The sequence below is a fragment of the Xenopus laevis genome, chromosome 7L, assembly GCF_017654675.1.
Source record: "Xenopus laevis strain J_2021 chromosome 7L, Xenopus_laevis_v10.1, whole genome shotgun sequence".
NCBI classification, from domain to species: domain Eukaryota; kingdom Metazoa; phylum Chordata; class Amphibia; order Anura; family Pipidae; genus Xenopus; species Xenopus laevis.
The window spans coordinates 104,066,268-104,084,600 of record NC_054383.1 but is presented as its reverse complement, the minus strand read 5'-3'; the positions used below and the strand labels follow the sequence as shown (position 1 = coordinate 104,084,600).

General features: G+C 41.0%; 1 protein-coding gene across 1 annotated transcript; it reads right to left on the bottom strand.

Annotated features, from left to right (window-relative positions):
• Positions 1 to 15,002: 15,002 nt before the first annotated feature.
• hes5.7.L (hairy and enhancer of split 5, gene 7 L homeolog) lies at positions 15,003 to 16,606 on the bottom strand. Its single transcript, NM_001095628.1, is given in 3 exon segments — positions 15,003 to 16,080; positions 16,194 to 16,368; positions 16,535 to 16,606. Coding segments are annotated over 3 exon segments (465 nt in total). The 5' UTR covers positions 16,604 to 16,606; the 3' UTR covers positions 15,003 to 15,859.
• Positions 16,607 to 18,333: the final 1,727 nt, after the last annotated feature.

Below are 18,333 nucleotides of genomic sequence, written 5' to 3'. Positions count from 1 at the left end.
CTTCTGTCTCCTGCTACTTACTATAAATACATCGATAGAGGTTGCAATTCTATACTCATGTGTGTCAGATAGTTTGCCCCTTAGTCTGTATTTAAATATGTATATATTCACATGGAATTCCTGCTGCTTTTGCTAAAATACATTTACTGTAGGAGTTTTCTGTATTGCCCTTGGCCAACCACACAGCCCAGTCCTATGTATTTGTTTATTCTGTTTAGCTGAACTATAGCAATTCTTAGGTAAGAAAACATAAAAAGAATATAATAACATGCACTATTTCCTATATTGGTACAAGCTACGTTGTACAGCTAGTAATGAGATATGACAGTTCAGGGCAGCAGGAAGTTAATACAGATTTATCAACTCGGATCTACCCAAGTGGGTCATTTTGCTCAAGTTGGGTTCCTCTTCCTTCGTTAGTTTATAAATCCCCACCTATATTAAATTGACGAATCATTTCTTTGTTAACCCTTTGCACGCAGTTCAGCTCCTAAAAGGGAAAAGAGCGTTTTCTCTCTGTTTATGCATTCAACTATTCCTCTAGTGCCACACAATTAATGCTCTTATAGAGTGTATTCGAGTGTTCCGGAGGTTCCCAAGCTGCAGTTCTGCCCCATGGGAGTCCAATGTAGTGCATCCATAAATGGTTATTTGTTGCCAATTGCCTTTAAAAAAAATCACAGGGGATGTAAAGCAAAAGGGACAAGGGTATGAACTCAAAAGGATGAAAGAGAGACAACTAGTAGACTTTTATATCCAAGCTTGCGCATCATTATTGCCCCACCATTCACTTGACTTTTCACTTTTAGTTTAAAATCCCACAGGAGACCCCTACTTACCACTGGGTACACAGACTAATTACAACACAGACACTGTTATAATTTGCTAAAAATCCGTCAGGACCCCACAGGCCACCTTGCTACCTTGTCATTCCTGTGCTGTGACCTAGATATGAACAAAAACCTTTAATCTATATATAATTGGAGTGTACCTTGTGTTGCAGTAGACTTTCATTACCTAGGCTGCAGGACATACATTAGTGGGGCTTATTTATAAACACTGGGCAAATTTGCCCATGGCTGTTTCCTATAGCAACCAGTCAGATTGCTGCATTCATTGTTTTCTTGCAGATGGCTTTAAAAGCTAATCTCTGATTGGTTGCTATAGGTAGCCCATGGGCAAATTTGCCCAGTGTTGATAAATGAGCTCCAGTGACTCCTGTTTGTCCTAAAAATATCACTGATTCATGCCCGCTTTATCCTACATAATAAAGTTGACGTGTCTCTGCGTCCAGTCCCTGTGTCCGTGGGATTGCGCTACTGCGCATGTGCCCCATGTGCCCAGACCGTCTAGCGCCCGTTAATTTAACGGGCTTAATGTCTAGTGGTTATATAAAAAACAAATCCATTGTAATCCATTGCAGCCAATCAGATGTTTCCTTTCAGACAAGTGATCAGTTAACACTGTCTGCTGGCTAAATAGCATGAGAGGTTAGACCTAGTGCACATTTCTGACTCTTATTACATTACTCTGGATGATTCCCAATCCCAGAGTGGACAGTCTATAGGAAATCCCTACTAAAACACTAAAATCATTAGTTCCTCTGTACTTGCACTAAAATGCCATTTGCTTGCCCTTTTCTGAATAAAGACCAGGGCAAATGGATGCAAGTAGCCCCTTATTTAAAGGAATAGTTCAGTGTGAAAATAAAAACTGTGTAAATAGATAGGCTGTGCAAAATAAAAAATGTTTCTAATATAGTTAGTTAGCCAAAAATATAATATATAAAGACTGGAGTGAACAGATGTCTAATAAAACAGCCAGAATCCAACTTCCTGCTTTTCAGCTCTATAACTCTGAGTTAGTCAGCGACTTGAAGGGGGGCCACATGGGACATTTCTGTTCAGTGAGTTTGTAATTGATCCTCAGCATTCAGCTCAGATTCAAAAGCAACAGATATGACCCATGTGCCCCCCTCAAGTCTCTGATTGGTTCCTGCCTGGTAACCAGGGTAACTAGTCAGTGTAAACCAAGAGAGCTGAAAAGTAGTGTTCTGACTGACATGTTATACATCAGCGATCCCCAACCAGTAGCTCGTGAGCAACATGTTGCTCACCAACCCCTTGGATGTTGCTCCCAGTGGCCTCAAAGTAGTTGCTTATTTTTGAATTCCAGGCTTGGAGGCAAGTTTTGGCTGCATAAAAACCAGGTGCACTGCTAAACAGAGCCTCAATGTAGGTTGACAATGCACATAGGGGCTACTAAATGGCCAATCACATCACTTATTTGGCACCTTAGGAACATTTTTCATGCTAGTTTTGCTCCCCAACTCCTTTTACTTCTGAATGTTGCTCACGGGTTCACAAGGTTGGGGATCCCTATTATACATCAAATCACTCCGGCTAACTAACTATATTAGAAACATTTTTTATTTTGCACAGCCTATCTATTTACCCAGTTTTTATTTTTACACTCAACAATTCCTTTAATACCAGCTTTAAAGGGGTTGTTCACCATTCAAACACTTTTTTTCAGTTCAATTGTTTTCAGATTGATGACTAGAAATAAAGACTTTTTTCATTTACGTTCCATTTTTTCTATTTTCTTTTACCATGTTTCAGTCTGGCAGCTCAGTAATGCAGGCGCAGGCTCTAAACTGTTACAATTTTGCAACATTTAGTTGATACATTTTCAGTAACATCTCTGGGGTATTAGCAACTATTGTATCAATTATAACGCTCCCTTTAATAAAACTCAGGGTTTTTGCTCAGCAATGACACAGATAATAAATGTATCAACTAAATGTATCAATTTAGAACAGTTTACAGGGTCGGCGACTCCCCTTTCCCAGAGCTGCTTTAGGAGGTGAAAAATGACACTTTACACTTTTCACAGTCACACATAGAAAATAGAAAGTAATTGGAAAAAGCTTTTATTTCTGGTAAACTATCTGAAACCAACTGAGCTGAAAAATGTTGTAAGGTGAACAACCCCTTAAAGTATAGGGGTGTAACTAATGGTTTACCTTGTCCGCTCTAGTACCCACATCTGCAGACCCTGTGTCCCCATTGTGTTTATGGGGGGGGGGTATTGTGCTGCAGGAATTATACAGTTTGTACCTACATATTGAAGAAGCAAATTGTAAATGTCACTTGTGCATGATTTATGAAAGTGGATGTATATTAAGGTTGTGCAGTTGTAAGACACCCTCATTGGTAAAAATGCCTAATTGTGTTTAAAGGATCATTGTAATTTGTTTGTGTTTGTGAGCTTTACACTTGCATTTCTATGATTCTCGAGTTGGTCATTTATGAAGAAATAATTCAGTGGCTATTCTAGCCTCCATGCTCAGTTGAGTCACAGCAGTCCATGGCTGGTAAAACCACTCTAGTTAAGGTGGCCATACATTATAAGATCTGCTTGTTTGGCGAAGTCACCAAATGAATGGATCTTTCCCCCGATATGCTCATCAAACGTGGGCGACCTTCTGCTTGGGGTATATATGCAATGGAATTAAAATATCATTCCTCTCTTTTATAAGCACCCCATAAACCCTCTCACTACCCTAATACGTGCATTGCAGAGGGGAAAGGCAACAATGTTAGCGCTATTCTTGCAAATACGAACATTTGTGTGTACAGCTAGTAATGAGATATGACAGTTCAGGGCAGCAGGAAGTTAATACAGATTTATCAACTCGAATCTACCCAAGTGGGTCATTTTGCTCAAGTTGGGTTCCTCTTCCTTCGTTAGTTTATAAATCCCCACCTATATTAAATTGACGAATCATTTCTTTGTTAACCCTTTGCACGCAGTTCAGCTCCTAAAAGGGAAAAGAGCGTTTTCTCTCTGTTTATGCATTCAACTATTCCTCTAGTGCCACACAATTAATGCTCTTATAGAGTGTATTCGAGTGTTCCGGAGGTTCCCAAGCTGGAGTTCTGCCCCATGGGAGTCCAATGTAGTGCATCCATAAATGGTTATTTGTTGCCAATTGCCTTTAAAAAAATCACAGGGGATGTAAAGCAAAAGGGACAAGGGTATGAACTCAAAAGGATGAAAGAGAGACAACTAGTAGACTTTTATATCCAAGCTTGCGCATCATTATTGCCCCACCATTCACTTGACTTTTCACTTTTAGTTTAAAATCCCACAGGAGACCCCTACTTACCACTGGGTACACAGACTAATTACAACACAGACACTGTTATAATTTGCTAAAAATCCGTCAGGACCCCACAGGCCACCTTGCTACCTTGTCATTCCTGTGCTGTGACCTAGATATGAACAAAAACCTTTAATCTATATATAATTGGAGTGTACCTTGTGTTGCAGTAGACTTTCATTACCTAGGCTGCAGGACATACATTAGTGGGGCTTATTTATAAACACTGGGCAAATTTGCCCATGGCTGTTTCCTATAGCAACCAGTCAGATTGCTGCATTCATTGTTTTCTTGCAGATGGCTTTAAAAAGCTAATCTCTGATTGGTTGCTATAGGTAGCCCATGGGCAAATTTGCCCAGTGTTGATAAATGAGCTCCAGTGACTCCTGTTTGTCCTAAAAATATCACTGATTCATGCCCGCTTTATCCTACATAATAAAGTTGACGTGTCTCTGCGTCCAGTCCCTGTGTCCGTGGGATTGCGCTACTGCGCATGTGCCCCATGTGCCCAGACCGTCTAGCGCCCGTTAATTTAACGGGCTTAATGTCTAGTGGTTATATAAAAAACAAATCCATTGTAATCCATTGCAGCCAATCAGATGTTTCCTTTCAGACAAGTGATCAGTTAACACTGTCTGCTGGCTAAATAGCATGAGAGGTTAGACCTAGTGCACATTTCTGACTCTTATTACATTACTCTGGATGATTCCCAATCCCAGAGTGGACAGTCTATAGGAAATCCCTACTAAAACACTAAAATCATTAGTTCCTCTGTACTTGCACTAAAATGCCATTTGCTTGCCCTTTTCTGAATAAAGACCAGGGCAAATGGATGCAAGTAGCCCCTTATTTAAAGGAATAGTTCAGTGTGAAAATAAAAACTGTGTAAATAGATAGGCTGTGCAAAATAAAAAATGTTTCTAATATAGTTAGTTAGCCAAAAATATAATATATAAAGACTGGAGTGAACAGATGTCTAATAAAACAGCCAGAATCCAACTTCCTGCTTTTCAGCTCTATAACTCTGAGTTAGTCAGCGACTTGAAGGGGGGCCACATGGGACATTTCTGTTCAGTGAGTTTGTAATTGATCCTCAGCATTCAGCTCAGATTCAAAAGCAACAGATATGACCCATGTGCCCCCCTCAAGTCTCTGATTGGTTCCTGCCTGGTAACCAGGGTAACTAGTCAGTGTAAACCAAGAGAGCTGAAAAGTAGTGTTCTGACTGACATGTTATACATCAGCGATCCCCAACCAGTAGCTCGTGAGCAACATGTTGCTCACCAACCCCTTGGATGTTGCTCCCAGTGGCCTCAAAGTAGTTGCTTATTTTTGAATTCCAGGCTTGGAGGCAAGTTTTGGCTGCATAAAAACCAGGTGCACTGCTAAACAGAGCCTCAATGTAGGTTGACAATGCACATAGGGGCTACTAAATGGCCAATCACATCACTTATTTGGCACCTTAGGAACATTTTTCATGCTAGTTTTGCTCCCCAACTCCTTTTACTTCTGAATGTTGCTCACGGGTTCACAAGGTTGGGGATCCCTATTATACATCAAATCACTCCGGCTAACTAACTATATTAGAAACATTTTTTATTTTGCACAGCCTATCTATTTACCCAGTTTTTATTTTTACACTCAACAATTCCTTTAATACCAGCTTTAAAGGGGTTGTTCACCATTCAAACACTTTTTTTCAGTTCAATTGTTTTCAGATTGATGACTAGAAATAAAGACTTTTTTCATTTACGTTCCATTTTTTCTATTTTCTTTTACCATGTTTCAGTCTGGCAGCTCAGTAATGCAGGCGCAGGCTCTAAACTGTTACAATTTTGCAACATTTAGTTGATACATTTTCAGTAACATCTCTGGGGTATTAGCAACTATTGTATCAATTATAACGCTCCCTTTAATAAAACTCAGGGTTTTTGCTCAGCAATGACACAGATAATAAATGTATCAACTAAATGTATCAATTTAGAACAGTTTACAGGGTCGGCGACTCCCCTTTCCCAGAGCTGCTTTAGGAGGTGAAAAATGACACTTTACACTTTTCACAGTCACACATAGAAAATAGAAAGTAATTGGAAAAAGCTTTTATTTCTGGTAAACTATCTGAAACCAACTGAGCTGAAAAAATGTTGTAAGGTGAACAACCCCTTAAAGTATAGGGGTGTAACTAATGGTTTACCTTGTCCGCTCTAGTACCCACATCTGCAGACCCTGTGTCCCCATTGTGTTTATGGGGGGGGGTATTGTGCTGCAGGAATTATACAGTTTGTACCTACATATTGAAGAAGCAAATTGTAAATGTCACTTGTGCATGATTTATGAAAGTGGATGTATATTAAGGTTGTGCAGTTGTAAGACACCCTCATTGGTAAAAATGCCTAATTGTGTTTAAAGGATCATTGTAATTTGTTTGTGTTTGTGAGCTTTACACTTGCATTTCTATGATTCTCGAGTTGGTCATTTATGAAGAAATAATTCAGTGGCTATTCTAGCCTCCATGCTCAGTTGAGTCACAGCAGTCCATGGCTGGTAAAACCACTCTAGTTAAGGTGGCCATACATTATAAGATCTGCTTGTTTGGCGAAGTCACCAAATGAATGGATCTTTCCCCCGATATGCTCATCAAACGTGGGCGACCTTCTGCTTGGGGTATATATGCAATGGAATTAAAATATCATTCCTCTCTTTTATAAGCACCCCATAAACCCTCTCACTACCCTAATACGTGCATTGCAGAGGGGAAAGGCAACAATGTTAGCGCTATTCTTGCAAATACGAACATTTGTGTGTACAGCTAGTAATGAGATATGACAGTTCAGGGCAGCAGGAAGTTAATACAGATTTATCAACTCGAATCTACCCAAGTGGGTCATTTTGCTCAAGTTGGGTTCCTCTTCCTTCGTTAGTTTATAAATCCCCACCTATATTAAATTGACGAATCATTTCTTTGTTAACCCTTTGCACGCAGTTCAGCTCCTAAAAGGGAAAAGAGCGTTTTCTCTCTGTTTATGCATTCAACTATTCCTCTAGTGCCACACAATTAATGCTCTTATAGAGTGTATTCGAGTGTTCCGGAGGTTCCCAAGCTGGAGTTCTGCCCCATGGGAGTCCAATGTAGTGCATCCATAAATGGTTATTTGTTGCCAATTGCCTTTAAAAAAAATCACAGGGGATGTAAAGCAAAAGGGACAAGGGTATGAACTCAAAAGGATGAAAGAGAGACAACTAGTAGACTTTTATATCCAAGCTTGCGCATCATTATTGCCCCACCATTCACTTGACTTTTCACTTTTAGTTTAAAATCCCACAGGAGACCCCTACTTACCACTGGGTACACAGACTAATTACAACACAGACACTGTTATAATTTGCTAAAAATCCGTCAGGACCCCACAGGCCACCTTGCTACCTTGTCATTCCTGTGCTGTGACCTAGATATGAACAAAAACCTTTAATCTATATATAATTGGAGTGTACCTTGTGTTGCAGTAGACTTTCATTACCTAGGCTGCAGGACATACATTAGTGGGGCTTATTTATAAACACTGGGCAAATTTGCCCATGGCTGTTTCCTATAGCAACCAGTCAGATTGCTGCATTCATTGTTTTCTTGCAGATGGCTTTAAAAAGCTAATCTCTGATTGGTTGCTATAGGTAGCCCATGGGCAAATTTGCCCAGTGTTGATAAATGAGCTCCAGTGACTCCTGTTTGTCCTAAAAATATCACTGATTCATGCCCGCTTTATCCTATATAATAAAGTTGACGTGTCTCTGCGTCCAGTCCCTGTGTCCGTGGGATTGCGCTACTGCGCATGTGCCCCATGTGCCCAGACCGTCTAGCGCCCGTTAATTTAACGGGCTTAATGTCTAGTGGTTATATAAAAAACAAATCCATTGTAATCCATTGCAGCCAATCAGATGTTTCCTTTCAGACAAGTGATCAGTTAACACTGTCTGCTGGCTAAATAGCATGAGAGGTTAGACCTAGTGCACATTTCTGACTCTTATTACATTACTCTGGATGATTCCCAATCCCAGAGTGGACAGTCTATAGGAAATCCCTACTAAAACACTAAAATCATTAGTTCCTCTGTACTTGCACTAAAATGCCATTTGCTTGCCCTTTTCTGAATAAAGACCAGGGCAAATGGATGCAAGTAGCCCCTTATTTAAAGGAATAGTTCAGTGTGAAAATAAAAACTGTGTAAATAGATAGGCTGTGCATATTGAAGAAGCAAATTGTAAATGTCACTTGTGCATGATTTATGAAAGTGGATGTATATTAAGGTTGTGCAGTTGTAAGACACCCTCATTGGTAAAAATGCCTAATTGTGTTTAAAGGATCATTGTAATTTGTTTGTGTTTGTGAGCTTTACACTTGCATTTCTATGATTCTCGAGTTGGTCATTTATGAAGAAATAATTCAGTGGCTATTCTAGCCTCCATGCTCAGTTGAGTCACAGCAGTCCATGGCTGGTAAAACCACTCTAGTTAAGGTGGCCATACATTATAAGATCTGCTTGTTTGGCGAAGTCACCAAATGAATGGATCTTTCCCCCGATATGCTCATCAAACGTGGCGACATCGTGCTAATCAAACTACCAGAATAGGGTATGTCGAGGTCATGACTGCATCAGCAAGCTAAAGTGGTCCTGGAGCCAACGTGAAAACTGGGTGAATTTTGGCCAGATAAAGGTGGAATAACCCTGTCGCATACACAGGCAGATAAGTCTAAAGGACACACATCTGCAGCTTAAATCTGCCCATGCAAGGTCACCTTAAGGGAAAGCAGGAAGGTTTAGGCCCTTGAGTAGGACCTCAGTGGAAACTGGAAACAAATACATAAATCAGGGTTGTCCAATCTGCAGCCCTCCACCTGCTGAACTACACCTCTAAGCATCTCCCCAGCAGCCTTTGCATTCTTGGTGTTGCTGGTCAACAACAATAATTGGGCAGCAGGTTGGATGTCTCTGATGTATATAAGCATGTATTATAATTAACAATTATTTAAAAAGTGCCAACACATGCCACAGTGCTGTACAATACCCCACAAATATAAAAAGCTTCTACCTGTAGGGAACCCTTTTTGCTGGGTAGGGTGCTTAGCAGTGGAAGGACCATGCCCCTGTGATCCAAAACATGTGTAGAAAACCAGGTACACTGTAGCACACCAGACTTGAAGATTAGTGCGTCAAAATAGCTTTATTGGGCCCCAAAAAGTAGATACATGCAAGGCAACATTTTGGACCCCACTGGGTCCTTTCTCAAGCCTCCAGGCTTGAAACGTTGCCTTGAATGTATCTATTTTTTGGGGCCAATAAAGCAATTTTGACGCACTAATCTTCAAGCCTGGTGTGCTACAGTGTACCTGGTTTTCTACAGTGCTGTACAATAGTGATGTGCTGGTTGACCCCAAACCTGCCGGTTGACCACTGGTTGGATGAGTTGGGTTAAAATTTGGCCAACCTTTGTGAGTTAGGGTTGGGTGCAGGTCAGACTAGGGAATTACTCTCTCCACTGCTCCAAGTGATTCAGTTTCAGACGCACGCACAGAAGTAGAGTACAGATACGGTTACCACCTTTTTTGGAAAAAATTACTGGCCTTCTTGTATATTTTGATGTTTTCCTATTAATAACACTGGGGTCAAGCATAATTTTTAATACTGGTAAAATACTGGCCAGGTGGCAACCATACGTTAGAGTTGCCACCTGGCCGGTAAAAATGATGCTTGATGCCAATGTTATTAATAAGAAAAAACGGCAAGAATATAGGAAGGCCTGTATTTTTTTTCCAGAAAAGGTGGCAACCCTACCCTACGTACAGAACAAGATGACTTGGTTATGGGTTGGGTGCGGGTCCTACAATGACGGATTAAGGTTTTGTGGGTTAGGGTCAGTGCTGTTTTATTCTGAGCAGCACATCACTACTCTACAAGAGTCACATACAAAAAAAACACCTGAGGGAGGGGTTGACCCCGAACTCTTGCTCCATTTTCTGCTGAATTAAATGATTTAAAAGCAAGTTTCCGGTGTGCTTCCTCCCTATGGAAAAGCCAGTATGAAGGTTAGACTGGACGTAGCCTGAGGAGTTGAATGCACCCAAAAGAAAGGTAAGTGGCGTGCAGAAGAAAGTGTGTATTGATACAAAAAAAAAAAAAAAAAACCTATGACTTATACAAAGAGGACCCAGCCCAAAAAAGCTTACAGAAAATATTACTGTTACACAATGTAATATACATAGTCACTTTTATTAACCCTTTGCTAAGAGTAGCACAGCTAATGCCCTCTCTGTCATGCCATGAAATTGACACAAGTAGTCCGTTACCACAGGGCCCCTTGGCCTCGGGCTGAGCCCTCTCTCAGTGGGGGTGAAGTGTGAGCGTGTGCTGATGCCCATATCCCTCCAGCTCCCCGCTAGCCCCGGGCCCTGACTGTAATTAGCCCTCAGCCTTCCTGCCATTGATGGGGGAAGGGCTGCACACTTCCACACGTTCCCGCCACCATTTGCACCTCCATTGTTGAGGCAACTTACACCCCGCGGGAGGTTTTTAATGCTCTATAGAAACGGGTTAGAAGCCGCCAACTCAGGGAATGAGTCTGTGTGACTCCCCCTCACTCGGCGTAAAGAAAAGAGGAGGCATTATGAGCCCCTGACTGCGCCTGCAGCTTATCTCTGTTTGTCAGGCCACTGGCCTTACATTGTACTGAAGGGCCTCTGTGCCCTCTTTCCTTTGATGGATGCGGGGTCATGAAGGGGAATCAATTTTTCTGATTGATGGATCTCTTCCCCCGAGAGGAGACTTTTCCCACAGCAGCTAATATTCCTCTCAGAGTCTCCCTATCATCTCCCGCACATGTTCTCTTGTCCCCGCCCACCCCCACTTGACACACTTCTATTGTTCCTTAAATCCCCTGCTGAGTGTGGGAAAGCTTTAGCCGACCCCCTCACAACAGTCGCACAGACAGGCCCGAGCGTCAGGCTCTCTGCACTTCCACCTTGTGCTCATAGCCTGGGGTCAGCAGTCAATATTATGCCTGGTGTCCTTAGCCATTAGCATTAGGGCTAGTTCACACACAGGAGGAGATTCGGAGGGATTTTGTCGACTGTTGACTAATCGCCTCGTCTTCTGGGCAACAATCTCCCCAAACTGCCTCCTCGTGTCTTCCCATCCGCTATAATGAAAAGTCACCTGCTTTTTCAGAAGTCGCCCAAAGTTGCCTCACGAGGAAACTTCGGGCGACTTCTGAAAACGCAGGGCTGCGTGTGCTTTAGTGCAGGCGACTTTTTATTATAGCGGATGGGAAGACACGAGGAGGCAGTTCGGGGAGATTGTCACCCAGAAGTCCAGGTGATTAGTCACCAAGCAACAAAATCTCCCTGAATCTCCTCGTGTGAACTAACACTTAGAAATTACATTTAATGCTCTTGGTTCACACGGACATACACGTACTGGCAAATACCGGCGTGTGTGAGGCAACTATACGTATATACACAGACCGTGTTTAGACAGATACATACAGTACATATTTTAAAAGGGTTGTTCACTTTAAGTTTTAGTATGCTGTAGATGTTCTGAGACAATTTGCAATTGTTTTTTCTTTTTTTTTTTTTATTACTTGTGGATTTTGAGTTATTTAACTTTTTTATTCAGCAGCTTTACAGTTTGCAATTTCAGCAGTGTGGTTGCTAGGGCCCACACTACCCTACCAACCACGCATCATATTGAATAAGAGATATGAATATGAATAGGAGAAAGCCCTGAATAGAGAGATGAGACATAACAAAGTAGCAATTGTAATACATGTGAGCATTTGATTTTTAGATGGGATCAATGACCCACCACCCCCTCTGAAATCTGGAAAGATTCAGAAGAAAAAGGCAAATACTTTGAAAATTAGAAAAATAAATAATAAAGGCCAACTAAAAAGTTGCTTAGAACTGGGCATTTTACAAAATACTAAAAGTTAACTGAAAGGTCAACCTCCCCTTTAATGCATTGTTTGCCAATCCTACTGCCACCCAGGTCTGGACTGGGAGTCAAAATAGGCCCTGGGCATTCCATGAACTCAGAGGCCCAAATAGTCCTCCACCAGCCAACTAAATAGTGACTGTCTATGGGACCATAGAGCAGCCCCTTTGGCCTTTGCCAGAACCCGCAGATTGCCAGTCCGGGCCTGCTGCAACTAGGGTTGCCACCTTTTCTGGAAAAAATAACGACCTTCCTATATATTTATCTTTTTTCCCCTATTAATAACATTGGGATCAGCCATTGTTTTTACCGGCCAGGCCGGTAAAATACCGGCCAGGTGGCAACCCTAGCTGCAACCCATACTGTCTGCAGGTATTTCCACTTAATGCAGTCACTCTGCTACAACTACATGGGGCCCCAACTGCAAGTGTCCATAAAGTCTAACTAAGTCTATGTCTGTATGGGGAATTGGGCTTGCAGAGTTTAGCAATACTCACAATGGAATTATTGCAGACAAAGAATATCCCTTTATATTTGCTCATTCTAAGTATTTTCTGGATTTATTTTCAGTTTTTAAAAAAAGTGCCAATACAGTGGTGGCTCCTAGGGCTTCATATATCTGCCTGGTACACAGTACAACTTCCCATAAAGTATATATATGGTATGGCTCCAGGGGTATAATCCTTTAATGTTAATCACAGGAGTAGAAACCTTTGGATTGCACACAGATAAGACATATAATGTTAATAATGGGTCCCTGAAGGTAAGATGGAGAGGGGCCCTATCAGTACAGAATGCCCAGTCATAACATTCACATACATTTTCATATCCCCTGACCAAAACCACTTGTTCTACCAGGAGCCAAGTGAATCTATCCATAGGGCAACTGCTTCTTTGATATGGAGATGTCACCTGCCATTTAGTGCAGATAAAAGGCACACATACACACTTTCACACCAATGTGCTAACACTATGTCTTTGTGTCCCTGTTAGGCTCCCAGCATAAAGGACATTATTTGTGAATAGGAAGGAAGCCAACCTTGATGAATATGGAAATTATATATTTTTTTAATAAAAATGATAGTTAATAAGGTGTTACTAAATATAATACATGAAAATACAGCAATGACCACACTTCAATTACAAGGGACTTGTAGCCACAAATAGCATTTGCAAATGTTTTCGGTAATTCACACTAACTAAATATATCTGAAGCATGAAGTCTTGTACCTGTGTAGTTTAGGCTACCACAGGAACACACATGCTTCTAAATCAACCTACTGGTGTTGTTGGTTGTAGGTGTGTGCTGATGTGGTCCTATCTAATGATGCTAGGTCCACTGATGAACTTGCTTTTCTACGCATACATAATCAAAAGACTCAGCATGCTACTGGTAATACCAGTTATTGAGCTCTGAAATATTGCCATTAATGCTGTCAGGGGAACACTGGCTACACTCAGGTCTGGACCTAGAATCAATATAGACCCTGGCATTTCAGGTTCACAAAAAACCCAACATGCCCACACCCACCCAATAAATAGTGACTGTCTATGGGAATTTACAGCAGCCCCTCTGGCATTTGCCAGAATCCACAGATTGCCAGTCTGGGCCTGATCGCACTGCATTGTACTTTTATCCATTGTCTATGTGGCACTAAATGCAGACACGACTGTGCATAGGTTGCATTTTTCCAGTAATAAACAAGTATTAGTATTATTATTGGGGGAAGTAATGCCTGATAATGGGCCCTTGCAGAGAGGTGCAAGCAGGAGCACCAATATGTGCCGGGCCTTCCAAAAATATTTCTGGGGTGGTTAGGAAGTACTTAAAAGTAGTATTGAAGTATTTTATAATGTGTGGTGTTAATTGCATACATTAAGTTGCAGTCCAACCTGTGTTTGGTGTATTTATTTGGGGTGCATAATGTGGAGGGTTATTTGGTAGTTTGTGTACGCTAATTGTCTGGGTCTTTACTACCCCATGCAGAAGGAGAGACATTGTCACTAGTCTCAGCAGCTGAGGATGAATGTGGAGAGTGTCAGAAAGTACAGTTTCCTTTCCTTCCTCGAACAGTGAAACAGAGAGAAAGCAGCTGACAGGACATAGGAAAGTGATAGGACAGAGCTTTTCTCACCCCCTGTTCTGTGGGATCTCAGTGTTGCACAAGTCTTTTAAGTTGTTTTAAATATTGGTGAGAACGTAAACTCAGGACTTTGTGTGGCTCTCTGACTTCCAGTTCTGCTTCCCATGTTCACACACCAGTGTTTTGTCAGTATCAAAGATAATGTGTGGATAATATGTGGATACATGAGAATAAATGGAACCCCATTAAAGGAACAGTTCAGAGTAAAAATAAAAACTAGGTAAATAGATAAAATTATCTTAGAACTTAGAAGTAGCCATTCTATAACATACTAAAGATTAACTTAAAGTTGAACCACCCATTAAATATCAGCCCTGGCACAACTAATGTGTTGAATAACCAATGGTACACAGGTAAATATAATACAATTATATAACAGAAGATGTAACTGTAACTACTTTGATGCCCTGACACCTGAGGGTTATGGGGGCCCAAGAATAAAAAACCCCAGATCCTAACTACAGAAGAATTAAACGTTTATACATAAAGAGGCCAATTAACTTTCAGGACTAGGAAGACGCACTGTAGTAGAATAGAGGGATCACCGAGTTTTCTCTATATTCACCCTTTGATAGATATACCTAGAGAGCTGTGAAATTTCCCCATAATGAACTATTTTACACTTTGATAAATATGCCCCATACTCTGATTTAGCCCAGTTTAGAAGAACATTTGTTGATGAAATAACAGGAAAATAAAGCAAGAGAATGATTAATACAGGCCTTTTATTGAAGTGCATTTATACAAACTTCCATTATGGAAAACAGATTTATATTCTGTGTCATGAGAGTGACATTCATTAGTTACAGTTAGTGTCAGATGCATCCTGCAGATACTGCATACCAGAGAACTTTTGCTTTTACACATACTACAAGCACAGATATTCAGCAAACATACAGAGCCAATTCATCATTAGGCCCTAATGCATCACTACCAACATTACTTATTAAATCACACTATACATCCATATATTGAATGCATTATTGTGTAATCCTCACAGAGGATACAGGTTTCTTATGTTACACACAGTGTACACTTCTATACCTGCAATGGTATTGTATTACATAATAATAATAATAATGACATCATCTTGTAACAGATATGCTACACATATAACATAACTATTATATACCAAACCTAATAATCCTGCACTTGCAACAGAATTATTCAAGCATTATAAGGAGTAATTGTCCCTAATTTCAAAGAAGAATAAAAAGAATCCAAATCATAACAGTATGATACATAAATACTAATGGAATAGAGAGCTACTGTCCCCTCCATACCATATAATGAACTGATGAAATTGATACCAATTACATTGTAATATACATGAAATATTTAACAGAACACAATTTCCTTCTCAGAAGGCAGCATTTGTTTTTCTGTAGGAAATATCTTACTGGATAAACAGCCCTATAATCTATTACATAGGACACTTTGATTACAACCAGCTTATAAATAGCAACCATTACCTTTTTTCATTAAAAGGCTTAATTAGTCCCATTGCAATTGTCTAATGCCCAGAAGAGCTGATGCTGCATCAGAAACCATAGTCTATTTAATGTCTACCAGGGTCTCCAGAGAACTTTGTTGGCCTCAGGGGTTGTGCACTTGGCAGGATTCTGGTAAAAAGGTGACACAGAAGGACACGCTGTCACATCATCATGGAAATTTTGCAGAAGCTTCTCTGGGAGCTCTGAGTGTTTCTGCAGGGAGAAGAAGTGTTGAGAGTCCTGGAGACATCTAGAGTGGCCTTCCATGTAGGCTGGGCTGGATGATTGTGCATCTATAGAAGAAGAGAGGAACATTATTAGGTTTGTTATAAATCTTACATATTGATTATTTCTACAAGGAGACCCATTCCCCATCTGCAGGTGACAGTAAGAAGATGACACTTACATTTGGAAGCCATTTGCTGCTGCAGGAAGCTCACTGCCACCTCCAGGATGTCAGCTTTCTCTGGTTTGGATGGGAGATGATGTTGCTCAAACTCTTTCTCCAGTAACATCCTGAGCTGCTCAATGCTGCTGTTAATTCGATCTCTCCTCATCTTTTCAACCACTGGTTTTCTTATCTGGGGAAGACAATACAGTAAAAGGTTAGCAACTGTCTTTAGGGAATCAGATGGAAGCCCAGATGATAATAAAGACCCAAGATCTAAGTTCCCACATAAATGAATGTTGTAAACCTAAGGCCTCCCCCCCAAAGAATATACAGTAATGTTTCTAAGCAAAACATACCTTTCTTATTCCTTGTGCCTTGTGACTGTGCTCAGTACTGAGCATGCTGCTAGCAGTGTATGGAGCCATTCTGTCTGGTAATGGGATGTGATGGAGCTGGAGAGCTGAGAGATAGTGTCCTGTGATATCTGATCCCAGGGAGATGGAGCCCCACTTTATACTCCTCTCTTTGCATAATAATGTGTGAGGATCAGGCTGAGCAGAGGTTCCCACACTCAGTAGCCAATCCCAGCCCCTGCAGGTACAATAGACGTGTGTCACATTAAGGGTGGCATCTGGAGCCCTGAACAATATAGGAAGCAGGAGGCAAGCTGTGAGATGGAGGGGAAGTGTGGGAAACATTTGCACTGAGATGCTGTTCAAAAGAAATGATTATTGCTCCACGCAAGGTTTGCATGTTAAATTATACCAGCATGTTTCCAGAAAGTGTGCTTCCTTCATTGCAACAGATTCGATTTTAAATATATTGTGCAATATAAGAAAGGCTTCCAAAAAGGTACACTGGCACACAGGGCAATTGAAAAAGCAGGGTTACCCCTTGCTACTTTTATTTAAGCGGACGTGCGACGTTTCGGGGGTTCCTACCCCTTTCTCAAGCATACAAACAGAGAAAGGGGTAGGAACCCCCGAAACGTCGCACGTCCGCTTAAATAAAAGTAGCAAGGGGTAACCCTGCTTTTTCAATTGCCCTGTGTGCCAGTGTACCTTTTTGGAAGCCTTTACCGAGGGGGTTGCCGAGCCCTCTACCCTGAGCACCGGGCGTCATCGATTACACTGAGGAGTGTGCTCTACTTCACTACCTATTTTAGCAATATAAGAAAGGACAGATTTGGCCAAGAGATAGGTAAATTAAAGGTTAAGGAATTTCTTTTATAAGGTATATACTTATCCAATGGACCCGCAGTGCACTGCCCAACTAATAACAGTTCTATGCACACTCTAATCTAATTCCTGGTACATGGATTTATCTCTTCATGTTATTCTACAACACAGCAAATAGCAAGCACGCATTGAGTGAATTGTCTTGTGATAATATGGTATGGTCAAAGCAAACAAGTTGCCATCATTCTGGCCACATACACACTGGGCACCCTATACCTCCAGGTACCCCACAGCAGTCTCAGGGTCTACCTGCTTCCTCTATATTTAAGCCCCTGATTACACTTTTCTAATCTCTTGACATACTCTGCAAAACTTTTCTCCTGCTGCTATGAGCAAGCAGATTGTAAGTTTGTAACCTGTAGATGTTGTAGTGAGGGATTTCGAGCTAAAACAGGTATGGGATTTGTCATCTGGAAACCCGTTATCCACAAAGTTCTGAGTTACAGATGCTTGACAAAGGGGTACAACCCAAAATGTTGCTTTAATTGCAAATAAAGACGCAAGGTCTTGTCCCCTCTTGCACCAGCCTTTGAGTGCCAGTGAATCTTCCTGGAATCGTCCTATTTGGAGGGTGCCGATCCCTCCATCACCGTACACCAGGCGTCCATTATAGAAGGCCAGGGTGTATGAGCGGTGCCTCTTATTCTGAACTGAATTACATAAAGGCCATTATACTCCAAAGACTCCATTATAATAAAATAATTGAAATTAAAAAAAAATCCAAACTATGATATAATGAATCCTTTTTGGAAGCAAAATCAGCCTATTGGGGTTATTTAATGTTTGCATGATTTTCAAGCAGCTTTAAGGTATAAAGATCCAAATTACAGAAAGATCCGTTATCTGGTACAGAGAATTCTGGATAACAGGTCCCATGGCTTTTTCAGCGTTTTTAATGCAAGTCAGTGGGAGATACT